General features: G+C 39.8%; 2 protein-coding genes across 2 annotated transcripts in view; both read right to left on the minus strand.

Moving 5' to 3' along the window:
- Positions 1-14,755: 14,755 nt before the first annotated feature.
- On the minus strand, positions 14,756-20,604 carry LOC138046900 (cytochrome c oxidase subunit NDUFA4-like). Its single transcript, XM_068893511.1, has 4 exons — positions 20,406-20,604; positions 19,597-19,685; positions 17,357-17,417; positions 14,756-15,376 (listed from the first exon to the last, which is right to left on the minus strand). Exons 1-4 carry the CDS (start codon positions 20,436-20,438, stop codon positions 15,305-15,307), a joined length of 255 nt encoding a protein of 84 aa, XP_068749612.1. The 5' UTR covers positions 20,439-20,604; the 3' UTR covers positions 14,756-15,304.
- A 2,947-nt stretch (positions 20,605-23,551) lies between these two features.
- The window catches only part of LOC138046906 (endonuclease G, mitochondrial-like), a 14,198-nt gene continuing 10,249 nt past the window's right edge, over positions 23,552-27,500 (minus strand). Inside the window, exon 9 of the mRNA XM_068893523.1 lies at positions 23,552-25,678. Coding sequence (XP_068749624.1) covers positions 25,517-25,678 — 162 coding nt within the window. The 3' untranslated portion in view covers positions 23,552-25,516. The remainder of the gene's footprint in view (positions 25,679-27,500) is intronic.

Genomic DNA, 27,500 nt, shown 5'->3' on the forward strand with positions numbered 1-27,500 from the left:
CCGAAAACGTAAGGGTCTATTTTTTCCTAGTTGCGAGACTTTTAGTTGGTGGTGTGGTAAGTTAAATCTATAGGCGCGTTTACACGAGTGAGCAAAAATGGCACGGTTCCGATAAAAGTGGAACGGTTCCATTCAGTGAACTTTTATCCGTTCCACTACTGGACCATAGCCGCCTATGGTCCCGTAGTGGAACGGATAAACGTTCACTATTTCTTTACAAAAGTGAATGGAACCGTTCCATTTTTTATCGGAACCGTGCCATTTTTCCTCTCTCGTGTAAACGCGCCTTATATAGCTGTTTGGCAACGTAGAACCGACGTTCTTAGAACAGTTTGACCCTCCCGAACACATGGATCATCAAAATGCGTTTTAAATCGCCGTTGAACATCATCGAAAGCATCATTAAATTAAAGCCATTATGTATAAGTTGTAAATATCCGCTGATGTCCCTAAAGTAGCATTGTAAGTTTGATTGATTTTTTACCGAAAATGAAGAATTAAGAAAACAGTAGTGAAACACAGAGAAACGGTCATTGAAAAAAACTTTACTTATGCATTGTCTTTAATGGTGCTTCCGAAACATCAGCGGATATTTAACACGCATTTTTAACGAGTTTTAATTTCATCGGGCGACATAAAACAGCAGGTACAACGTTCAATGAAATATCATTCACAGTAAAAGTAAGAGGCAAAGTCCTTTAAACGATAATTTCGATTCCTATATGTTGCGTCTGTGCACGAAAGCCAAAACATTGGTCAATATTCGGACTATTCCCGCTCTAACGAACAATAGTTGGTTCATACACTTCACATAAAAAGGAAGAAGAATTCACCTCTCTCTTTTGGAGCCGGTTCACTTCAGACAAGGTCTACGTCAGAGCACGTTACGCCGACAGAAGATGACGTAATGTCTTATCTTATTTGTTCAAAAACCATTGGTGGTCAATTTTATGACTTTTAACGATCCAAATGAAAACCATGTCCTATCAAAACCTGACCAAAGCCGTTCGAAAACAATACGTACAATTTTAAAACAAGAAAATGGCCGGAAATTCATCACGCAAAACTAAATGCTACACGAATCACGTTTCATTCAAATCTCCATCCACGGGTCACGTTTAATTTAAAAATTTCGTTCACGTGGACATGAAAAGATCTTACTATCTTTAATCACGAAGCACGAATAAATTTTTTTTTTAATCACGATTCACGAGAAAATAAATCGCCGCATCTCGCTTCACGTAAAAAGTATGGGGCACCCTCTCTAAAAGCTAGGTCACCTAACAGTTTCAGATGAGCAGATGGCTTGCTGGCAAGTTCTCAGAAGGCAACGTTCAGCCATCAATTTCTGAAATAAACATATCATTCCCTAAAATGTTCGGACGCCCATATTTTCAGCTAAGATATCCGAACAGCTCAAATTCTTCTAGGTGATAAAAACATGTCTTTAGACAGTCTTTATGCATTACAAGAAGCCTAGAAATGGCTCTCAAGCGGCGGCTTTTGGCTTAACTTGCATGCTCCTTGATTGGACGATAAAAATTATGAATACTTCCTTTACTCCAAGTGAGGTGATAATTGATTCTGGTCTCTGAATACCCAATCTATTTAGGCCAGGAAGAACACTGAATCAAACTTCCCGTTGGTTTCGGCACATTTTGTTTCAAATGGTGCCGCTCATTTGTCAACATTTTGGTTAAAAAGAAATGAAGGGCTACGATTGGGGGTGTCTATATTACAATAACAATAAGATGAAATTTAAGTCTAATAATTGAAAGCCGGAGTTTAGAGTTAGAGCCGGACGATTCGAGAAGCCAGGTGAAAAATATAACAGAGAGTCATTTGACCGCCGTACCGAGCCGAACAGGATTCGTTTCAATTGAATCGAGTGTGACAGGCTGAAGAAACACATGATGGAAAAGACATTCGAATGAACTTAGTTCAGTCAACCGATGGAGGATTCGCTGGTTGATTTCTGTGCAGAGCGATAGTAAAAAAAAAAAACAAGCATGAACTCCAGTCTAACAAACCAAACTGACTCGACTTTTCGTTTTGGTTGCAATGCCTACACTTTATCTAGAGGAACAGTTCACCACCAATCACCGTTTGCTCGATCTTTTCTCATCTTCATGGTTCTGTTCAATGGCATTTCGTGTCCTCTCATCGTTATTTTGAACATGTTGGTCATGGTCGCCGTGAAAATGACACCTCGACTGAGAGCCCAGAAGTCAAACCTTTTACATGCTACACTGGCATCGACCGACTTTATGGTAGGCCTGTTAGTGCAGCCAGTTTTTATTGCGAAGTTAATGACCGCGCTACTTGAAGCAAAACCTCGATGGACTTGTTTGTTACTGATGATGACCAAAACGGGGATAAGCTGTCTAAGTATGATTTCTGTTATCCACTTGGCCTTACTAAGCGGTGAACGCTTTCTAGCCCTACAGTGGCCCTTCGCACACGCCAATCTTGTTACCACTTCGCGATTGCTGTTTTCCTCGGGTTTGGTATGGCTCGTGTCCATAAGTTTGCATACTATAGATGCCTTGAACAGCATTGTCTTCATATATACAAGTAGCGTCTTAATCAGTGTGACCGTGATGTTCATTATTTTCTGTCATCTGGTAGTTTTCCGTGAAACCCGTCGACACCTACAGTGCATTTCTGCTCACCAAGTTACACAAAGGGCAAGACAACAATATGAAAAAGACAAAAAGGCGTTCAAGGTGACCACTATTACCGTTGTCGTGCTATTGTTGTGTTTTTTGCCTTATGTTGTCTTGCGAATTGTTTTATTTACGTACGCGAGTGAAATGTCCTCAGAGCACGTTCGAATAGTTGGTGATCTAACAATGTCAACGGTGCTTTTGAACTCGTTACTGAACCCAGTTATTTACTCGGTTAGAATAAAACAATTGCGTGTCTCAATTAAGGATTTACTGAATATAAGAGTGTAATGTGAAGTGCAAGATTTCTATCCGATATGAACCATGTGAGCGTTAGCCCCACTGATGGAAATGGGCCCACACAAGGACAGAGAAAAACTGTGACCAGGGGCCCGTTTCTCGAAAGTTCCGAAACTTTACGGGCCATTTTCGGGTGTCACAATTCTCTTTATATCTCAAGAACGGAGAGGATTTATGTTGTCAAACTTCAAAGTCATTTTTCTTTTTCTTACCTTGAAAACATGTTAAAAGATCGGCTTTCCAAAACAAGCGGTTAGCAGTTTTACAAATGGCTTTTCGGGCCCGAAAAGTTATCGGGACTTTTGAGAAACGGGCCCCAGGGTGGGAAATGAACCCACGACCTTCGGGTTAGATATCCGCCGCTCTACCGACTGAGCTACAAGGTCAGACGGGAGCAGGCCGTGGGAACCGAAGATGTTAAAGTCACGGCAATGAACATGTACAAGTACAAGGAAAGGTTACGTTTATACAAACGTTGGCCGTGTAGCACTTATATTTTAAACAGAGTTAAGTGAATAGAGTGTAATGTGAAGTGCTAGGTTTCTATCCCATATGAACCATGTGAGCGTTAGCCCTACTGATGGAAATGGGCCCGCACAAGGACAGAGAAAAACTCTGACCGGGGTTTGCTGCGTGGAACTCGGAACTCGGTACGAACTGAGGGCCGGGGCCGGAAGGAAGGTCAAAAACCTGACGAGCGAAATCGAGGAGAGATAAATTAACAAGAAGAATTTAAAACTCTAAATGACATCGGACCGTTGCCGAGCTACAACAGGTCGCAAAATTGGTGAGACACTCCCGTTAAAAAACACTTTTTCTAGCTTTCAATACCCGCCGGATCTACAATTTCAACCTTTCCCACTCCCCACTTCCATGTTGACTGTTTCAGTTTTCAGCAATATTTTTTTTTGCTAGCAGCATTGACAATAGACAACGTAACACGTAAATGAATAACGCCCCAAGAAGGTGAAGTGTCTCCACTAATTTTGCAACTTGTTGCAGCTATAAGTGGCGATCTCGGTGAAACGACTGGCTCGCTGCGTGAGGTGTGGAGGCTTTTGTCCACTACTCCAGTTTGAGCTAGAAGCCCTCTGATCATGAGACAAGACTCTTACAGTAAAGAAAAATCTTACCAATGTAAAGAAAAGCTTGCTCATACCGCACCAGTAGCCACGCTTGGGGAAACTAATGAGCTCTCATCCTTCCTAGGCTTTGGATCATTAAAGAAAGTACTTTTTCCACGACCCCATTGAAAGACTACATCGGTTTTAAGGTACGTTAAACATGGTTGACACTAGCGACCAAGGTCTGGAAAACCGTCAATAGTCCCATTCCAGGGGTATTTTCAACTACATCTGCAGTTGAGAACACCCTTTAATTAAGATGAGGTAATTCGATATAAAGGTTTCTAATATCTGAAGGAAAGCGTAAATGTCTCAACAAGTTGCAGTCTTGACTGAAGCGTATTAGAAATATATCATGTTCCTCATTGTGTAAGGAAAGATATTTACACGTCATTTATGGTTCATGATTTCGACTACTGGGCGCAGATCTGGCATTTCTGTAATAAGGGGTTAGCTGATACCCGAGTGAACAGTGCTGGATTATTTGAGAAATTAAATTGGCTTTCACTGCAGCTTGATGTGAAAGCAAACATCTGTACTCAAGTTTACAAACGTATACGGACAAAGACCAAGCTACATGATCGATCTACTGGTATTAAATTCGGAGATAAATGATAGACGTCGCCGAAATGGATGTTTCAAACGAGAATTAGAAGGGGGCGTACATTTGCTGTGAGGGCTGCTAGCCTATTATACCAATTTTTTAAAGAAGATTGGGTGACACTGTGTATATAGTTTTAAAAATACTTTTGTTGATTTTTATGCGTCTTCTTAATATATTTCTCGTTTCCTTCCCATCTAGTATTTTACTTTTGTTTTTTAATCGTTATTCGATTTTACTCTGTATATATTTTTATCGTAATTTTCATCTATTGTTAATTGAGGACTGCGGGTTTATCAGTTTTTACTGTTTTGTGTTACCCTCTTGAAATAAAGTTCATTATTATTATTATATCTTGCCGATGTAGTTTTCGGTTCCCTTATTAATAAGCCCAAAAGCTCCAATGACCACTGGGACAATTGTTGTTTTCATTCCCCACGTTTAATTTCTCGATTTCAATCTCAAGATCTTTGTACTTTGTGAGTTTTTCCATTGTTTTCAAGGAGGTGTTCCTTTCTGTGGGGATAGACATCGATAAGCAGGCAGGTTCTTTCCTTCTTGTCTGTCACCACTATGTCTGGTCTGTTTGCTTATATCTGTTTGTCAGTTTGGATTGGCATTTCCCCGGCAGAGTATAGTCGCTGTTTGGTTTTCTGTCACAGTAGCTGGTTCATGTTCAGCTTCGTAGTGTTTATCTCGTACTTTGATGTTATAGTATTTGCATATTGTCCAGTGGAGATATGCTGCAGCTTTATTGTGTCTTTTTATGTACTCTGTCTTGGCAAGTTCAGGGCATCCAGAGACAAGGACTTTTTAGGTGGTCAACTGTTTCTTGAAATTGCCCACAGATTCTGCACATTGGGTCGGTGCCATCTTTTAGGATCTTGTTTCGGTAGTAGTTGGTCTTGATGCATTGATCTTGGGCAGCAATAATGAAACCTTCTGTTTCTGACTTGAGGCCAGGTGTACTCAACCAATTGTGGGTTTTGTCTTGGTCTACAACCTTCTCTTTTGTTCTTTTTGGGTACTGACCGTGCAAAGGCTTTTCTTCCCATTTGCTCTTGAGTTGATCTTAAGCTTGGTATTTGGCTTTTAGCTTGACCCTTCGGGCATAGCTCGCGGCTGGCTCATTCTCTACCACTTCAGCTTCTGGTAAGCTGAGTTCATGCCCGTATTTTGCGGCTTGATGGTGTATGGACATTGTTTTCTTGCCACGATCATGATCCCTTGCAATTTTGAGGTGGTAATCATCTTTGTTGTTGAGATACCGTATGTGTTTAGGCCAATTGTGGTTGTTTTGTAGGTAATTTCCAGTTGTACAATAAAACTTCCACCTGCCTTATAGCCTATCCACATCGGTTTTAGGGTGGCGCATTTTTGTCATTGTCAAGAATTTCTTTGTTTTTCTGTCTAGCTTCATAAGTTCTTCCATTTTCCAGTTTATGATGTTGAAACTATAAGTAACGACTGGGACAGCAAGAGTGTTGATTGTCGGAAGTACTCTTTCCGAATTTTCTCTTTCATCTTTGCATGTTGGATCCCATCTCCTTTATTCACACCAAGGTATTTGTAGGTGCCTTCCTGCTCAAGGTCTTGTATGGTGGTGCCAACATCGAGTTCGATGTTAACGTTCTCGGTTTTCACCAGTTTTATTATTCGATTCGATTCGATTCTCTCCAGTTGTTCCACTGGGTAATGTTTGTTGTGTCTCAGTTACTCCCGTAGCTTAGAGGCACAACACTTTCTGTAACAGGTGAGCAGTTCCAAGGATGGCCGATAACTGTACACTTCCAAGGAAGTCAGGTACATCTAGCTTGCCAAACCAGGTCTTTGCACTTTTTGATATGCTTCCAAGAGCACCAATCACGATAGGTATTATTGTGACTTTCGCGAGGCTCCATGAATACTTCTGATTTCAAACGCTAGTTCCTAGTATTTTTCAACGTTCTCCTCTTCAGTTCTGTTGATGTTCTGGTCCGCTGGCGCAGCTATGTCAATAAGTGTCCATTTCTGTGTGTCTTCATACACTAGAGTAATATCTGGCCGATTAATATGTTTCAGCACTTTGTCCGTGTAGATAGTCATGTCCCAGGTAATTCTCACTTCTCCATTTTCTGCGGTTGGCAAGGACTGATGGTCATACCACTTGTCATTACACTCTATCCCATACTTCCTGCACATCTCCCAGTGTACCCGCAGGGCCAACTTGTCGTGGCGTTTCCTATACTCTCTCTGGGCAAGCGTCTTGCATCCACGGACCATTTGTCGTACTGTTTCAGTGGCATCTCCACACAATCTACACAGTGGTGTCTCTGAGTTCTTATTTATGCTGTACTTGATCGAGTTTGTTCTTAGCGCTTGTTCTTGAGCAGCAAGAATCAAACCTTCTGTATCCTTTTTTAAGAATCCATTCCTGGGCCATCTCCAAGACTCCTCTACAGCTTCATCTGATATTTATTGGACAAACGCACCATGTAGGGCTTTCTCCTTCCAGTTTTTAACTTTCTCGTCTTTCCTCCTCCTCTCATAGTCCTGCAGACTATCTTCTTCAACAATCACTTTCTCCTTCAACGCATCTTGAAGTATCTACTCTGTGCTTTCTCTTAGGGATTTTCTCTCCCTTCTTACACACTCCTCGATGCCGATCAGTCCTCTTCGCCCTTTCTTTCTTGGCAGGTACAGTCTCGCATCATTCCTCCTGGTGTGCAGACTGCCATTCATTGCCAAGATCTTCCTACTTCTTCTATCCATGTTGGCTACCTCCTCCACTGTCCAGCCCACATTCCCTGCAGTGTTACAGTGCAGAAAATGAGGGGACAGAGAAGGAGGCTCCGGGTCCAGCCCTTGGGATATGTCATGTCCACGAAAGTTATTTTTAGACGAGCGGAAGTCTTCCGAGACGTCCGCATACAGGCAAACCTCGGTCCGATGTTTGAAAGAAAATATATATTCATCAGCCTTCCACGTGCGCCATCATTTTCTCTTTTCACTAAGAACCTGAGAGCGAAGCAAGACTGCATGCGGACGTCTCGGAAGACAGACTTCCCCTAGAACAAAGACTTCCGCTCGTCTAAAAATAACTTTCGTGGACATAACATATCCCGGCCAACGCCTTGAGCCTCCCTCTCTGTCCCCTCATTTTTTCTTGACTACACCTACAGCCCAGGTATTGATGCCATCGATCAAATTTCCTCCATTGAGTTTTGATCTACACAACTTCTTGTCTCTTCTGATATACATCGATGTTATCTTGGTGTTGAGAGTCTGGTCCAACTGTAAGATGCCAAGGTATTTGAAGCCTTCCTCCTCTATTTCCCCGATATGCTGGTCGTTGGGTAGTTCTATTACGCTACTGCCATTGCCTACCCCATTTCTCATTTCCAGGTCAGCACACTTGTCTAGCCCAAAAGACATCTTAATTTCTTGCGAGAAAATCCTTACCACTTGAACAAGTGAGTCTAGTTGATCTTTGCTAGCTTCGTACAGCTACAGATCATCCATGAATAGTAGATGGTTAATGGGGCTTCATGTCCTTTGCCAGTTTGTATCCAGCTATCATTTTTCGTAGTACTAGGGTCAAGGGTATCATGATCACTACAAACAATTATGGTAGCAAGGAGTCACCTTGAAAAATTCCACTCCTGCCTGAGAGCCATTCCTCCTGATGTCGATACTATCTTGCAGTTCACCATGCTGTTGCTGATTATAGATATCATGTTCGTGGCAGCCCCAACCATCTCCTGGCATTTCAAGATCCAGGAATGTGGCACCATATCATATGCCTTCTTGTAGCCTATCCAAGCCATTGACAAGTTTGTCAACCTTCTCTGGTAGTTCTTCAGGATTGCCTTCTCTACAAGCACCTGCCTTGATCTTCTGTTTCAACATGCCTGAGACATACAAAGTGCCCCTTTCCTCAAGATGGTATTTTCTGTTCAACCTTTCCCTCTCTCTTAGTTTCAGTCTGGACTTCCTCAATCTTGTCAATCTTGAGGTCTTTTCGCCAAGTTTCGATATTCCCCTTCATCCTTCTCTTCTAGAATGGCTCTTCAGTTCTTCTCCCCTTCGATTCCTCCCTTTTATCATTCCCATTCTTTCTGTAGAAACATATGCAGCTGCATATATTAAAGAATTCAGTTCAGTGATGTTGTGCGTCTGAATCTTTTTGACGGCTTCATTGATTTGTTCCACTTCTGCTTTCAGCTTCGTTCTTTCCCATGACTTCAGTGATGGTAATCCTATTCTCTGTTCTAGTTGTATAATTTCTAGGATCCTGTCGCAAAGGGCTTCCAGTTCTGGGCTGATCTCTTCTTGTAATTCTTCAGCAGTGGAAATGCTTTAATCTTTTATTTTTGAACTTTACGAATGCCCAGCTTCGTATAGACTGCTAAACGTCTCTTCTAAGTCATCAAAAACTCATTAATAATTCATAAGCCTAACAGCCTATCACTGATAAAACGTCACGTGCATAAACTTTATATCCTAATAAAACTCTCTTCGTTGGTATTCTTAATATACAAAATACTAATAAGGCATAGCTTGTTTTTCTGGTATGCTAATATTCTCCTTTCACAATTTGAACCATTATTTAGAAGGACACGCTTTTGTGGATTGTTTTTTAAGTCGTTCAAAAAACTCGCAGCACGTGTTTTATCGGGTCTAAAAACACTCGGCTACGCCTCGTGTTTTACACCCAAATAAAACGCTGGTGCTCCCTTTTAAAAGGAAACCTCCACTTCAACAAAAAATAATCATAAATCACATAAAGTAACCTTTACAGTCAAGGCAGTCTAAAATATTTTCAAACAAGGTGTTTGTATCCAAAATAAATAAGTCTTAGAATCACTTATTTTTGGTTGTTAAAATTTTGCGGGTACTGCCACCTTAAATAATTGTGACGTGTAGCAGTTGCCAAGACAGAGGCTCTTTGTGTCAGAACAAGAAGGCAACCGTAACACGTCACAATTATTCAAAATGTCTGAGCCTGCGAAATTTGAAAGTGAAAATAAGCGATTTTAAATTTAACTGTTCTTGATAAAATCACTGTCTTATAAACAAATTTTGAACAAATTTGTTTGTGAACATAATTTTCTTCGGTTTAAACGTATTATGTAGTGGGTGGACAGAAACAAGGCTTAAACTCCGAATTCACCTTTATAACTCGGGGGCCATTTTGGAGTCCGTGGGGAACAATGGCTTTGTCTTTGCACGTCTAGTCTTACACTGACGAGTGAGAGGTTAGACGTGCAAAATCTTTTGTTTCAACATTGAGTGATATGGGTCTATGGAAAAGGAGACTTGCCAAAACCAGGGATGCTGAATTTTATTGGTTTGATCATATTAAAGGCGAAAGCTGAAGGGCCCAAGTTTAGGCAAAGAGCTGGACTTTCATGGTAAAAAAAAAATTGAGGAAAAAGTTCGGAAGCATTTTCAGATTTGTGGAATGTGCCATAACATTATGGAATGTGCCACAACAGTTTCAGAGCTGACTTGTGGAATGTGCCACAACGTACAGTTGAGAAACAATAGCCTGTACAACGAACGCTTAGTTTTGTACATGCAGAAACCCATAAAGGTTGAAACGTATAACGCATGTTCACAGCTTCCGAATATTCAGTGCGAACTGATTGGTTGAATGTTTCAGTGCTAAGTACCATATTTGGAGGCTCTCGCTCTTGTTGTTCCAAATATGGTACTTAGCAAATTGAATATTCAGAAGCTTGTTTCCCAGCACACAAGGGGCCGTTACACGTTTCAACCCTTATGGGTTTCTGGTACATGCAAATGCAACTGACGATCACAATTGAAACGTAAACGCAAGAAGGTAAGAAAAGCAGGTCGGTGCAGTTGGAGTCAATATTCAAAAAGAAAGGTGAGACTGACGCATGGAACTGTTTTGCAACTTCTACTTGCATTGAGTTGATGAAGTTAATCAGGCTCACACGCAAATGTGAGTGGAAGAGAGTGTCGCTCACGCTTGCGTTTGGCGTTGTGCGGAGTTGTCACTAAAGATCTTCACTTCTCGTTACCACAAAAGGTCCAAAGTCATCTTGTTTACTTCTCCTTGATTTCGTTGATGACTGAAGTTTGTACCATTCCTTCCAAAGATCATTTGTTTGCCGTGTTCGGTGCTTTCACTCCCGGGTCTTCAGTTCCTACCACGTTCAAAGGAACGGGAACGTGGGAGGCGTGGTGGCCTCATGGTTAGTGCGCTCGACTCCGGATCGAGTGGTCCGGGTTCGGGGCCTGGCAGGGGACATTGTGTTGTGTTCTTGGGCAAGACACTTTACTCTCACGGTGCCTCTCTCCACCCAGGTGTATAACCCTGCGATGGACTAGCATCCCATCCAGGGGAAGTATAAATACTCCTAGTCGCTTCATGCTAATGAAACCGGAGATAAGCGCCGGCCTGATGAGCCTTCTGCCTCGTAAGCGGAGACTTTACCTCAAAGGAACACACACCAACCCGTTTTACTCTAGCCGATTGATAAACCACCCACTATTCCAGCCTGCTCCGTGAACATTTCACTCGCGTTCTTATATATAAAACAATAGACCTTTTTGCACATACGGCGGCCATTTTGAATTGTATTGTTTCAAATAGCTGTTCTGGAATGCAAAGGGGGCAAATACATATTAAATTGCCCCTGAGCATCCCATAATGTCTTTCGAGGCAATAGAAATCAAAATAGCCGCCGTGTCTGCAAAAAGGTCAATTCACAAAACAACAATGGGTAGAGAGTCTGCGAAAGAAGGTCGTAAGTTCGAATCCTGCTTAAGACTTAGACGTTCAGTTGTCCTTAGTTTAATTCCAGAGGTGGTCTGCCTGTGGCATTTAAGGTAAATAGTTCGTGAAATAGCTTGCATTTCTGTACGAAACCAATGTCAAGTGCCACTTTGTTATGCCGAGAAATATCTTTCTCATCACGTGTCATGGCCATACCGCGCACACGTTGAAAACGGTACGAAGATATGACAAAGATCTCTCTCGACATAACAAAGTGGCACTCGACATTGATTTCCTCACAAATGCAAGTTATGTCACATTTGTATCCAAATTTTCTTGATTTCGACTTAAATAGAAAAGCTAAGATTTTCAGGAAACGCGAGCTTGCCGCCGTTTCAAAGATAAAAGGGAGCTTAAGCAACGACAACGGCGACGGCAACGAGAACGTCATCTCAAAATGTAAATTCGCGTTGTTTTAATCGCTTCGTGACTATTTCAACCTTTTTAATATGACAAGGATGTGGTAGTTCCTCAAAAATGACACTGGTCAGAACGGCGCTTAATTTAGGGGAGAAAATGAAAATTTATCCTCAAGTGCTGACGTTGTTCATAAAACCTTAAATTTGGCTATTTCACGTTGTAGTTTTGCTGACGACGGCAAAGAAAAGGACAAAAATGAAAAACGCACGTGCAGGGCGTGCAAAGCTATTGTTTTTGTCCACTAAATATGCAAATTTGTGACGTTCTCGTTGCCGTCGCCGTTGTCGTTGCTTAAGTTCCCTAAAGAGTTGCCTGTGCGGCGCGTACGGATGACCATGGGCCTTAATCACACGGCGGCATGTTGAGTCCCGAGGGATTGAAAACTTTTGTTTTGCCCCACTTAAACTCGTTCCCAAGCATTTGAACTCGAGGCTCAGGGTACGAAACCTATTGTCTAGTGCCAATATGGCCGCCGCGCGAATAAGGCCCATTGCATGGCCCAATGACACTTATTTGAGCTTGATTGAGAAAATAACACAAACAGCGGTGATAAACATTGTATTCCAAAGCATTTTTTATAAAACTTGACGTTTCGTATGCTAGTCAACATACATTTTCAAAAGTGACCGTTACAATTTTTGAAAACTATATATATCGTAAACATTAGGGGTCTGGAACCTAGACTGAGAAAAATGATCTGCAGCAGTACGTGTCTAGACATAATGAGGAGTAACAGCTAAAACAGCAATAACTTCTCAGTACTAATATTGACATTAAGGAAAGGCTTTAGCTCTTGAATGAACAAAGTCTCTTTAATTTTACAGTAAAAGTCAGTTTTTCCGGACGCTTAAGTGTCAAAGTGATCACATTTAATGTCGTGGCCAGTGGTTTTCACATGATCAGCAATGGCTGATGAATGGTCACTTTTAGCGAGGGCCTTGAAATGTTCCGTTTTACTGTCATGGAGCCTTCGTTTTGTTTTGCCAATGGAGAATTCATCACAGTTCCAGCAAACAGCTTTATAGACGACCTTGGACCTCTGAGATCGGTTCAAGCGATCTTTGTATGGTTTGTTCATTCAAGAGGTAAAAAAGCCTTCCCTTAATGTCAATATTAGTAGTGAGAAGTTATTGCTGTTTTAGCTATTACTCCTCATTATGTCTAGACACGTACTGCTGCAGATCTTTTTTTTTTCTCAGTCTACGTTCTACACCCCTAATGTTTACGATATGTATAGTTTTCAAAAATTGCAACGGTCACTTTTGAAAATGTATGTTGACTAGCATACGAAACGTCAAGTTTTATAAAAAATGCGTTGGAATACAATGTTTATCACCGCTCTTTGAGTGATTTCCTTACTCAAGCTACGATGGCCAAAGTACAAGAGTTAATTGAGCTTCTTTTGGAAAAATGTGGAAACCTGAGTTACATTTTTTCCATCCCCGAAAAGTTTGATTTTGTCGGTTTTCATCTGCGGTATGCCATTAAACGGTACAAAGCAACCAAAAAAAAAAAAAAAGAACAAGACAATTTGATAAGGGTGAGGCGGGCTATTTTTGCAAGTTGAGACCTTTTTAGAGCGTATCATAACCAGCTAATACGTGTAAAATACCTTGCGTCTGGGCTACCTGTGATTTTTCATCAATCGTACGCCGCAAGGTATATATTGGAACTTTTCTACTCTGTGCTTTGGTGTTCGATCGCCATGTTGTCGAAATGTACACTCAGCGTACATTTTTCGATGCTACTGCTCACTCTTCAACCCCAATACACTGCAAACGATTAATTCATTTGCACCCATATTCCATAAAATTCGTTTCGAAATCAGGAAAATGTACTATACAGGACATACAATTTGTAGTTTCTTAATACAAAAATTATCACGTAGTTTTACGCAGTATTGCTCGCAGCATTGAATTGGCAATTTGTAAATGTAATAGCATGATTTGTAGTGCCATATTTGGCATAAATACCACGAGTGATATTTCAAAATTGTTATACGTAATTTGGGACAATTTTGAAATAACACGAGTGGTATTTATGCCAAATATCACTATAAATTATGCTATTATATTTGTTTATACTACAACCTGAGAAATTCATGTAACGCGAAGAACTTTTGCAACCGTTTCGTCGAGTTGTTTACTTCCTTGGGCGAGCAAATAGTTTCAAACTTCTTGTTTTCGGCCCAGCTGGTCCAGACATTGAGCCAGGTCGATGCACTTATCTTATTTAGCATATTGGTTATCGGAATTTTCTTTTAGTTCTTGACTTTCCTGAATTTCAAAATCTGGAAACCTTTCCACCATATTTTCTCAACTCGCGCGATGAGAAATTATTTCGTGATTTTGGTTCCCATAACTTTTATAATAATTTTTAGGGTGGTTTTTGGTTTTGTGGTAGACCGTGTACTTTATTTAGTTCGGTAGAGTTTTGCAGTTTTAAATAAAATTTTACTTGCTTTTTGGTTACCATAGTAACTGTAATTTTCACATCTGCTTTCAGCCAATCGAATTGCAGAAATTTCTCAGGTAGTAGTAGTAACAAATGTAACTTCTCGTAAAATGACAAAAGTTTCAAAATGTATTGCATGTGAAACTTTGATGAATGAAAATTAAATTCCACCTCACCCCCCCCCCCTCCCCCCCCCCCCTCTTTCCTCCTTGCACCCCTTTCCTCTCAGACAAAATATCTACTTTCTTGTTGAATTTCAGTGCTAGCGAAGTCCTGGTTGAATTTCAGTTTTGGCGGTATGAAATTTTGTTGTACTGTGATCACAATTAAACTGGTTAGGGGGACAATCAATTGCAATCGTCTGTTGTTTGGTCTTTGAATAGTCAGAGAATTTTGACTCTGATTCAACGGCGAAAAAATACCTTTATATAATTTTAAAATTTAAACAATTCATATGAACAACTGATGTTCATGTTTGTAACTAAGTTTATAACTCCTTGATAAAATGTGATCTCTTACATTAAGGTACATAGTTGCACAAATTGATAAAAAAATGGTACTCTTACATTATAATCTCACAACTATACGCTAAAAATAAATAAAGAGACGTTCTTGTGGCACAGTTCACTGTCACTAACTTTGTGATCTCTCTGACAAGTTGTCGCGACAAGCTCTCTATTGCCTGCATGAAATGAAAGGCTATAATCTTTTCTCTGAGTGTCATAACAGACACAATTCCTAAATTGAGCGCATTAAACTTGTAATTACATGAAATTAAATGAATCATTTTACTTTTTTTTTTACAACTAACATATAATTCATTGGAACCTAGCTATTATTTGATTTGTAATCTGTGATTTACGGTATTTGAGCCATACATAGCTCTTTTACTTTGAAAAATTGCATAAGTTATTTGCAGACAAAAAAGTACATTTCAGGACACTGTCGTTGATTAGGACTCTGAGGTTCCTTCCACCGAGGGTCTGTTGTTTTCAAACTGTGAGTAATCAGTGTGGCTGTAAAGCTGAAAAGAATAAAAAGAAAGGACATTTAATACCACTACTAATAGTCGTAGAGATGGGAAATGCGTCATCAATTCCCAAACTGTAAGATCATTCAGCACAATGTGATCATGGACGTCATAGACTGAAGATAGTTAGGCAGATAGATAGTTAGGCAGATAGGAAGACAAAGAACAGATCACGTCTTGCTTGTCATGCAGAAATCTGTCATGTATGTGAATATCAAGCGCATTGAACATGCCAATTAAGGACCTTTAAAGTCTTAACAGCGTAGGCTAGAACAAGATAATGAGATGACAGTTACCCAGTTTTCTTTTTAAAGAATGTTTCAAGCAACCTCCTTTCCAGGTTCTCTGGAGCTTTCTCTCTTCGTAAAATTATCTGATTAATGACGAATAGGGTACAATTTTTTTCTTTAAAAATGCTTGTAATAATCTAGCTGAGGCTTACAGCAAAGGTACACTCTCTTTTAAACAAATTTTAAAATAAACGCGAGGCTGAGATTTGGAAAAGAATATAAATTTGCGTGGTGCAAATGTATCCTTTTAAATAAACCGTACCGCAAAGAATGCCTTGTTATCTAAGAATATACACAAGAATATTTTCATTCTAAAATCGGCAGAAAAATAAGAATATTCAGCCTGGGCTCGAGAAACAATATTCTACTTTTAAAAATACCAACTGAGCTATGAAGCCACTGACGTTGATACATTCATCATGGGAACATTAGAAGCCACAAATGATGGGGTAGAAACCTAGCACTTCACATAGTCATTACACTCTAATCAGTAAAGTCTCTTCAAATATAAGTGCTACACGGCCAACGTTTGCAAAAAACGTAATCCTTCCTATATACTGATACTAAGTGTGCCGAGTGGCCCGCAGTGCGCTTATTGTTTTGTCATGAGATCGAGAGAAATTGCCGCTTGTCTTGATTGCGTAACAAAACACAAAGAAGCGTGCAGCTGCCATGACATATATAGAAGGGACTGCTACTAAAGTCTGAAGAATTTTTGTTCTAGCCTTCTAATTATAACCAAGACCACTTGGTGAAACTAGCATAGATTATAAAGGATATCAAATAAGCCAGCTTTTATGAAACTGGTCAATGGGATAAAACATTTTTTCTAAGTTATTCCTCCATATTTTTTCACTTCGCCTGCAAACGAGGAAACACTGAAAGTGAAACATTGTTTCCCGAATTGTTTTCTCCCCGCGCAAACGAGGATGCATTTGCTGAGGAAGCAAAATGTTTCTGAGCAATTAAGAAACACTTTTGCTTCCCGGGAAGCAAATTTTGCTTCCGCAACAAATGTTTCCTTGGAGATAAACTAAGAATAAAGCCAGGATCCGAGCCAGGATTCGAGCCAGGATCCTAGCTAGGATCCGAGCCAGGGGCCCGTTTCTCGAAAGTCCCGAAACTTTTCCCGGCATTTTCAGGTGTCACAATTCCTTTTGTATCTCAAGAACGGAGAGGATTTAAGTCGTCAAACTTCACAGACATATTTCTTTTAGTTAGCTTGAAAACATGTTAAAAGGTCGCCCTTCCAAAACGAGCGGTTGGCAGTTTCACAAATGGCTATCCGGGCCCGAAAAGTTTTCGGGACTTTCGAGAAACGGGCCCCAGGATTCGAGACCTAACCGAGTCCTAACCGAGACCTAACCTAACCTAACCGAGACCAGCCCTAACCCTAACTAGACCTAACTAGACTAGAACCAACCTAAATAGACCTAACCTAACCGATTCGAGACCTAACCTAACCGAGAGATTCAAGAATAAATAGCGGAGAAAGCTCATCTTAGCTCGAATCCTGGCTGGAATCCTGGCTTGGATCCTGGCTCGAATCCTGGCTCGGATCCTAGCTCGAATCCTGGCTCGAAGTTTCGGTATCCTCGTTTCCTTGGGCCGCAAACAGGGAAACATTTGCTTCCGCAACAATGTTTCAAAAACATTCTTTCCTCGTTTATGTGCGCCTTTGTACCTTAACTTGTTCATTTGCCTTGATGTTAAGCCATGGATGTTGATTGTTTCTTCGGTCCCAGCTATAAAAAAATACAACATCTTTAGCTTCAAATTAAGCAGACCAAAAAAAACAAAGAAATAAAAGGGGCTTTTTGCAGAAGAATAAAATTCTTTTGTTATACTTAGAAGTTGTGTTTACAGACAGTATTTTTAGTTTTTTATTCTGTGAAATCCGCGTTAGATTTGCAAGTAGACAGGGAAAATTAGATCATGATACCGGTTAAATTTTTTTTTTCCGGGTTTAATCTCTTAATTGGTCTTAATAACCATAAACAGTTACCTCACACAAGTTAGACCTTCGTCTCATGTCCACTTCGTGTACGAAACATTTTCTCCCGGGGTTATCGTGAGGTTGACTTGTGGCAAGTCTACACACAAGAAGTGTGCAATCATCCTTGAGAAATTCGCGAGAATACTCAAGTCGATCTTTCTGGAGGCAGTGTTTTTAAATAACCTGCCTTGTTGCCGTAAATAAAAATTTAAACTAAAAGAAATAGATCCTTCTCCAAAATGGCGACCGAAAATTCAAATAAGTTAAAATTAAAAACGTAAACCAGCATTAGAAAGAACACCTCAACTTTCGTAACCCTGTCAAAGTTTCAAATATCAGGTGTAACGTCACCTGAGAAAGTGTAAGTTGAAAAGTGAAAAATTTAGAAACGTTTGTATGACTGAGAGTATGGCGTATACCCCAGTCATACAGACGTCTTTAAAATTGTCAAATTTCCCAGCTGATATAAATAGAGAATACTCCATGGAAAGTGCGGGCGTAAGGTATTTACGCACGAGTTGTTCACAGTTGACGTATCAGAAATCGAACTTGACGAGTAAGGGCAGCGAATGAGTGAGATTTCTGATACAAAAACAACGCTTGCTCAAATACTGTACAAAGCACTTTCCATGTGGTATTGTGTTTATTATATACAGACTGAGATTTAAATTCTTGTTTATCGTATTTAATGACAAACCAAGACAAGAATCTGTTCACAACTTCCAAGTCAAAAACTTATACGAAGATTATAACATAAGCTTAAATTTCTGCCAGAAATTTGACAATAGAGCAAGCAGAGGAATGCTAAAATATTATTTTAAATGTCTCTCAATACTTGAGATAAGGAATCTTAAACTTGAAGGCTGATAATCTTCTCCGTCATTGCGTTTCACAGAACGAATAAAGTCCGCAAGGTGCTTGAACAACATTTAATTCTGCGGGCTCTATGTTTTGCACTTCTCGCTCGTAGCCCTTTTCGTCTCACGACACCTCGTTTCGTTTTCTCTTCCGTGTTCTTGTTTTCGAGACTTTCTACGTAATCCTCGACCGAAGTATCGTGATCAACAAACCTTTTGTCTTTCATGTTTTTAAGCTTCAACACTTGTGAAAGCTTAAGATTTCTTTAAAAGTGAAATACTGCTAGCTCAGTGAAAATCATCTATGGCTCACCCGTCAAAATGACACGCGGCATGTGTGAGGAAAACGATACCTCCAATCTGGTGGAAAAAGCGATACGCGCCATTTGATTGGTTGTTGGTTCTTAGACCAGCTTGTGAACCGAATTTATTTCGTGCATTTCAGTGGGTAAATCTTAGTATGTATATAATAATTCCCGATACGCTGGTATCAGTTTTTTCATTCAATTCAATTTTAACTCTTTTGGAGAAGGGTCTATTTGTACCGTTGATTATATTTACCTTATGCGTGACTACACATGAGTAAGGTGCCGGAAATAGTAATTGATGAAAATAGAAGTAACGAACGTGCTATTCGGCACACGTACAAGTACGAATGCTTAAAACATCGTACTTCTCGTATCTTCAGTCACTGTTTGATCTAATTTCTGGCGTAGATATTTTACCGATCTATAAATGAAAGCAATAAGATTCGACAAAAGTTGCAAAAAATGATTTGTTCAATTAACGTTCATTTTAGCTGAAATCGTGTGACACGTGTCAACATTCACGCCCACTTAATAAACAGAGGAAGAAATACATTCTTGTCATGTACGACACTTTGTTTGGATTCCATCATTTCTAAGAAATAATTTTGGAAAACAGGAAATTTTTCTATTAAGCGGCAGAATGGAAGCATTTCTATCTCGTGTAGAATTTCTGAGTTTGTGCTTCCTGTCACGCTGAAAGTGGCGATGGAGCATAAAATGTTCCTTTGGGATCACTGCGTTTGAATTAAGGAGTAGCACGTACCTGGCGTCAGGATTTTTCATTGCTTGTCTTATTGTGAAGCCAATACCAGCAGTACAGGCGCCGCCAACGATCACGATTAAGGGAATAACCTAAAATGAATGAAGAAATAAGACAAAACGCGTTTCGATTGCTGAAAACTGAAGCTATGATGAATATATCTATCCTGATCGTTTATTGCAGTAAATAAAAATCCTAAAATCGTTTAACATACAGGGTTTTAAAAAAAAGCGAGCAAAACGTTCTTACTAAGGTGAATTATTTCAGAGGCGGATTAAAGAGATTATGTTTCGATCTAAATGCACCGACGAGTCAACATTTAAACCCGAAAAAATCAAGGGGGATATAAACAGCACATTTTGAAAGGCACACGATCCAAAGAGGTGTTTCGTCCTGCATTTCGCAGGCCAATTATTACAAGACAACAAAATCAGGCAAATGAGTTCTTGTGTGTTTAAATGTAAATTTTGGCCCTTTTACAGATGCATTAATTTGTTTTGAACAGCTGGTTCTGTGGCATATATTCCGCGATAAGGATTAAAATTCAAAACTACGTTTTTGCTGTTGAATATATTCAAGCTATTTCCAAATTGAAGTTTCCTGTCAGATATCCTACTTTTTGCTGGATGCATATGTTTGAGGTTTTCCATTTGCACGGAAAAAAAGCATGAAAGAAACTTAACTTGAATCTAAGGAAAATGCCATATAATCTTCAAAACAATTTTTCTTGCTGCTTTCTCGTGTAAAACCGCACGAATCATAGATATCAAAAAATTTTCGACGTTGATAAAAATATAAACATAAAAGCTTACCTCGGGAGCTTTTCTGATGACTGAAAGAACCATCTTGTCGATAACTTTAGAACTCCTAGTTTACTTTGTGCGAATGTCTTCGAATGACTCGAAGTCGTTTGTTGTCTCTACTGCGTGCTCTGTCAATTTTTGACAAATTTAAAAGTCTTTTCTTTTGCCCAAACATTTATATGACACCTTTGACGTCACTTTTCCCGTCGGAAACACTCTACGTCATGCTACGCAATTCTTCCTCGTTCCCGGGAAAAAGGTGTAGAAACGAGAATGTCACGTACCGAGGCCAGGCTGCCGAGTATTAAATAGGTGACGAATGCTGTGAAATAATACCAGTAGTAGCTATTGCTAAGTGCCAACGAGACAGTCAATATAATGCGTACTTTGCAGATTTGTATCAGAGTACTATTTTTGGAACCCAACAGTAATTGTAATTTTGTAATATAATTAACTCTACAAAGACATAGAATAAACATATAATAATTTCAACTGAATATATTTAATTTAGATTAAAATTCAAATTCTTTTGTCATGGGAGGTCAGTCGTGGGACAGAGGAAAAGGATGCCATATTACTAAACCACAATCGCAGGGGAGGGGTTGTTTCAATGGAAACATGGATAAAGAGAGAGAGGGGGTGCATGGGATGTAGTGGCGCAAAGCCTAAATTGTCAGCAAGAGTTCAACGTTAATCAAAGGTCCATACGAGACAGTTTTGATACCTTAATTGGCAAGAAAAGTAAAGGCAAAACTGGCTTACGAAGAAAGGGCAATAGGTGGAGGTGAGGTACTCCAAAGTGAGTGTGATAAAATGGCGGAAGAGTTAATCACTCTCGGAGATGATTCAGAGAAGAAAAGTGAAGACCAAAGTGAAGCAAAGAAGGAGGCTGTTGCAAATGAAAAGGAGCAGGCATTGGAGATCAGAGACAGGGCATTTGAAAGGATAGGAGAAAAAAGACAGAGAAATGAAGAGGAGAGAGCAGAAGAAAAGAAGACAGTTGCAAGAAAGAGACGGAGACATCAGGAGGAGAAATGCTGGAAAGGGCAGAGACAGATTTAGAAATAAAGAAGCAGGAGATAAAAGAGAAGAGAGAAGAAAGAGCAGTTCTGGAAGCTACAAGGCTATACTGAATTATCTAACAACAGCAACAGCAGTAGCAGCAGTTTCTGCACGTTTTGCAGCAACATAAACAGCAATTTGCCTTAATGCAACAGCAAATGATGGGTATGTTTCAACAACAACAACAACAACAACAACAACAACAACAACAACAACAACATAAATGCAGGCTCCGCTGTCTTTTCTACAAAAAAAAGAATAATCTTAATGTATATACAAAGCTGATATTAAATACACTCCTGTGTGCTCGAGCCTTTTATGCACACAAAAAAATTGTATTTCTCCACTTAGCTTGATTACAGTGTAATTTAAAGTGCCCCTGTAACCAAAAAATCAATTCATATTTTTCTTTGGATGTCAAAACTATGTTAACAAAACACTAAGTGACCCACGTTTTAAGCCTTGATTTCAAAAAGACACCTCTTTATTTTAACTGTAATTTTGCTATTTAATGGTCCGCCATTACTAACATTATGTTCTTGAGAGAGCTGGATCGAGGAGAAAATGACGTCAAAGGCTCACTAGTTTAAGAATGCAATACGTGTGTATGCCGCAGAATTAATATGCAGCACGGGGGTTTTGGGCTTTCAGACTTTTAAACTCACGCTTTGCATATATAATAAGCTGCGTTCACACGCTGAAATTTTAAGCTAGTGAGCCTCTGACGTCACTTTTCCCTGGATCCAACCGTCTGAGGTTCAATCGGTCAGTTTTGAACGTGAGTAATGGCGGACCGTGAAATCCAAAACTTACACTCAAAGTAAACGGCCTTTGGATAAAAATCAAAACTCAAAATTTTGCCAGTCAGGTGTTAAGCAAACACACTTTTAAAATCTGAAGGAAAAAGGGAAGTGGTTTTTTTGATCACAGGGGCACTTTAAAAATTCCTCAAATGTTGTTGAATTTCAATGTACATTTAACAAATCGACCACAATTTTCCAGAGTATAGACCATGGAAAATTGCGGTCGATTTGTTTTTTACAACATTTATTTTTAGTTTCCTGCGTACAAAACAACCGTCACTGCGTGACACGTTACGTCATTTCCATGATATATACTCTCATAGACCATAGCTCTCGACCAATCAGCGCGCGAGGACTCGCTCAGTTGTTGTAAAATTTCCTTTTGTTATGTGGACATGGCCCTTGATTTGCCTGTAAGAATTTTGTACAATATTTATTGTTACAATCTAAACATCGATCTTGTGGTTCTTAACAAAACACACTCAATACTTTTTCTCAGTCTCCTTGCCCCTGCACTGTTTTGACTACCAGAGAATGGTATAAACTTTTTTTTTAATTCTGACAACGTCGGCAACAAATAATACTCTCAAAGTATGGGTAATGCTGAAAAGGTTTTGTTTTATAAGTTACAAGACAAGATTTTATCTTCAAGCTCAAAAGCAAATTTCCCAGGGACCCTTGGGCAGATAATTTATTCCTAAAAAGTGTAGGCAGGTGGAAAAAAATCGTTCTGAGCGCCTGTTCGAAAATACTGTTTTCTCAGCCAATTACCTCTCTTTCACCCAACATACCTGCTTCTGGGTCTCCAAGGATGTGCTAATCTCTGTTAAATAACATTCCGTTTTTAATAGTAAGACCCAGGGCCATATAATGTAGATCTCAGTTACTTTCAGTCGTAGGCCATATTAAAAACTGACGATTGGATTTTAGGGTCACAAACCAGTCACCAGGACGCATTACATTTCAAACTAATATTAGGTGCGGTCACACTGGACACTTTACCGTGGTAAATGACCCTTTTACCGCAGGAACTTGTGATAGTACTAGTGTGTATGACCGGAGTTTCCTGAGCTAAATTTCTGGCCCCAGTTGTTCAAAAGGTGGATAGCGCTATCCAGCGGATAAATCACTTTCCAGCGGATAAACACTAGCAAAACCGATTGAGTTATCCTGTGGGTAGTGATTTATCCGGCGGATAGCGCTATCCATCGTTTGAACTACTGGGGCCTGGTGTTCAATATCTATATCGATAAGTAAAAAAGAACATTTCGTACAAATGACAAAATTGTGACAATTTACCAACTATATTTTCCGCTCTACTGTTACAAACAAATTAAATGATAAGAAAATTTAATGATGACTAGCTTTGGTGACTGTAAATTTAGGTGAAATAGGAACTGGGCCGTTGACAATGCAATTTCCTATACAAACAGCTAGCCATCCCCCATGTTTGTTTTCAAGTAAATGCAAATTCTGAGGTTTGGAAGGAAGGGGGAGGGGGGGGGGGGGGGTTGAAGGGGGGAGGAAAGGAGCAAACAAGATAAAATCGACAAATTTTTGATACGTTTTTCCAAGCCATGACAATTGTGCTTTCTGCCGGTATTGTATATAAAAAGGACGGAGGTACTCGTCGAACGTTTTGAAAAGAGCCCCTTTGTGGGCGTGGCTTGAAATTTTTTTGGCTTCTGAAAGGTACCAATTCTAAAACAACACATTGTCTCCTGTCACATTTTTTAGGCTCAATACTCTAAACGATACCTCCAAAGCTCCCGCTGTGGAAGTTTTGAGGCTGAACACCCCAAGAGGTAGCAAAACCGCATTTTTAACCCCTAAAAGGTAACGTAAGCACACCTTTCCTTTTACATGGAAGTCCCCAAATTAACACTGAAAAAATTGTTGAATATTTTTCGAAATCTGAACTCACATGGCAGGAAATTCTTGGCAAGAAATTTTGGAAAATTTGCATGGTTATTCTTTCTGTTGTTTTCCTTTTTCCTAACCCCAATTGGAAATACATAGGTTAACCGCAAGCTGCCACACTAACTTAAGCTAATCGTTGCGCTATTTAAGTCTATCTAAAGAGCTTTTAGGCTAAACGGAAGGCCAGCTAGGCTAACTGAACTTTTAATCACATGCTTATGGCTACAACTCAACTACATGGTATAATTTGTCATCAGGTGGCCATCTTCCGTAGGTCGATCTTAATTTTACTTTACCTATCTATAACGTCTTAAAGAAATAGTAATCGCCGAGGGGAGGAATGCGTTTGAATATCTTGAACTACTTGCAGAATAAGACATCACGTCTCGAGTATCACATTCGACGCACGTATAGAAAATGTAAAAATAAAATAACAATGTTTAAGAATCTTGAAATATATTTCGCTCTTCGAGCCTCATCAGTACAAACCTACTTTGATTCTTGTGATGTTGTATGGAGTGACTCCTCCAAAACACATGCTGACAAATTACAAAAGTTACAAAATAGAGCAGCACGGATTATTACTAGGGCTGATTACTCTATTCGATCATCAGCAGTGCTAAATTCTCTAGAGTGGTCTAACTTAGAAGAAAGAAAGAAAAGGCACTTGTTAATTACGATGTTTAAAGTATTCAATAACAATTGTCCAACGTTTCTCCAGGGGTATTTTCATAGAACCTCAGAAGTTCACAATTATAATTTGAGGGGTTCGAACTATGACTTCCAATTAACGCTACCTAAAACGAATTTTCTAAAACGTTCTTTCTCTTATCGAGGTGCAAATGCATGGAACCAACTGTCAAATCAAATACGTGAGATAAGGGATCTTGCAAGCTTTAAACGTGCGATATCCTTGGACACATTTTAAATCGCTAGGGCACATTTTTACATGGCTTGTTCGTATTATTATATAGTAAATTATGTTTGTTACTAACTATTACTATTGTTTAAATTTCTTTGACATTAAATGATATTTAGCGCTAAGTTATACCTAGTTCATTAGTCGTTTTAACATTTATATCTTGTAATTCTTGTCATTTTTTAGCATTTACGTTTTGTAATTCTTACACGGCATCTCTGAAAACCAGCTTTCTGAGCCATTTACCGTGTTTTAAATAAAGTTGATTGATTGATTTTTACATTTTCTATACGTGCGTCGAATGTGATACTCGAGACGTGATGTCTTATTCTGCAAGTAGTTCAAGTTATCTATAACTTGTTTCTCAAATACTGGGGTGGATCTAGGCGGGGTTAGGGGTTCTAGCAACACCGCTGTCAGCTGCTTAAGGCAATCGTAGGCCAAATCTGACTAATAGCATGGCGCGGAACCTTGTCGAAAAATATTAGGCCCGAGGCCTTCTCGATCGTTTCCACCGGGACTTGAAACATATGCAGCGGCGTGTTCTCGTTGATTGGTTGGTTAGGTAGTATGTAGGACTGGAACGAAAAGACATGTAAACACGTGATCAGTATGTGTTCGACATAAAATCAACATGTGCATTACCACAAGTGGCACAAGTCCAAGACACGACAAGTTTACCGCCTGGGATGTTACATTACACAGCTAGTGGGCTAAAGAAAAGTCATCCTTGGAGACCCAGGGGCAGCTAGTCGGGATGGTATTTTCGGGCGAATGATTATATCAACGGGAATGCAAATGCTTCTGGAACTCAGGTTCGGTAGGAGTAATTGCTCAGGGGCATCTCCCGCTCTGGTTATAAACTTTCGCCCGAAATAAAGCGTTGCCCTGTGTCCCCGAGGATGATGAAACGGCGAGTGCTTATTAAGTTTCGGGTGAAGTAGAACTTGGGAGTGATGTACACGTTACTACTATGTAAAGTTACTATGTAAATATCTACGTAAATATGGGGTGCAGGGATGGCTCAGTGGTGAGAGCACTCGCCTCCAACCAATGTGGCCCGGGTTCGATTCCCAGACTCGGCGTCATATGTGGGTGGAGTTTGTTGGTTCTCTACTCTGCACCGAGAGGTTTTTCTCCGGGTACTCCGGTTTCCCCTCTCCTCAAAAACCAAAATTTGATTTGATTTGCGTTAACTTGTTAATTTCAATTTACAGTGTCTCCGAATAGTGCTCATCGGCGCTAGAAGATTAGACACTTAAATAAAGTTCCTTTCTTTTCCTTTCCTTACCACACAGACGTCAGAGCTGGGACAAAAATACTACGTGTTTTGCAAACCTGGTGGGTACCCCCTCCCCCCCCCCCCCCAATTGAAATACACTGAAATACCCAAAATCGATACCCTATCGCAGATCACTAGAATTGGTGCAGGTCTCTGATACATGATCTCAGCTAATCAAGAATTTGCTCACAGCTTTGAGAAGAGCTGCAAATTCCCCAATGTTTACGGTACAAAAGTAAGTTTCATCAACATTTCAATCACAATTCCATGGCAGAGTGAAGACAACGATCTACTTCAGACCAAAAGTGGTCAAACTCCTTCGCTACTTAAAATAAAAACCGTCCCAAAAGCCATTGGAATATCCCATGAGTCACTTGTATTTTCTAGGTGCGCACACGATTCGACGCGCACGGTGAGAGGGTGTGGTGAAATACCGTCAAGTATATAATGGCTTTTCCGCATTCTGAGTGGATGTCCTTTCTATGGCAAGCATGATCTAAAAAGAGAACACTTCTCCCCTCCTCCGGGGGGCTTCAGACGAGATCGTCCCAGTGCATAAGCCTCAACAAAGGCTATTTTATTGTTAATTATTTTCGCGAGACTTAATTTTTACGACTTTCAGAATATCGCGAATTTAAAGACCCGCGGAAAAATGGTTTTCGCGAACATTAACTACGCGAAATTTAATACTCCGCTATATGATTCTTTGATCAGCTACGTTGCCCAGATGGGAAAAAGCAGGAATCACTGGGGTAGTAAAGGATGAGTCAGCTCTTCCCCTCGAGGATCTATTTGAAGACCCTCGAGGATCTATTTGAAGAAATTGAATATGTCCTTCAGCTGTAGGCGCAAATAGACGGTGTCACGTAATCTGTATAGCACTGTTTTGTTGCAAAGGAACATGTCAAACTGTTTTCAACTTCGTTTTGTTATATGGTTTTCAGTTTTCGGTGTCATTTTAAACTATTTCTTTGGAAGATAAAAAATCAATTGTGACAACTCTGAGACTAACCATTTGTTGCTAATAATGCAGATTGGTATTTTGACAATTTTCGCGAATTTTAGTTCCTATCAACATTTATTTTTTGGCAACTCACGAGATTTAAGTCACGCGAAGT

This window comes from Montipora capricornis, chromosome 1 (genome assembly GCF_036669925.1).
Source record: "Montipora capricornis isolate CH-2021 chromosome 1, ASM3666992v2, whole genome shotgun sequence".
Classification (NCBI taxonomy): domain Eukaryota; kingdom Metazoa; phylum Cnidaria; class Anthozoa; order Scleractinia; family Acroporidae; genus Montipora; species Montipora capricornis.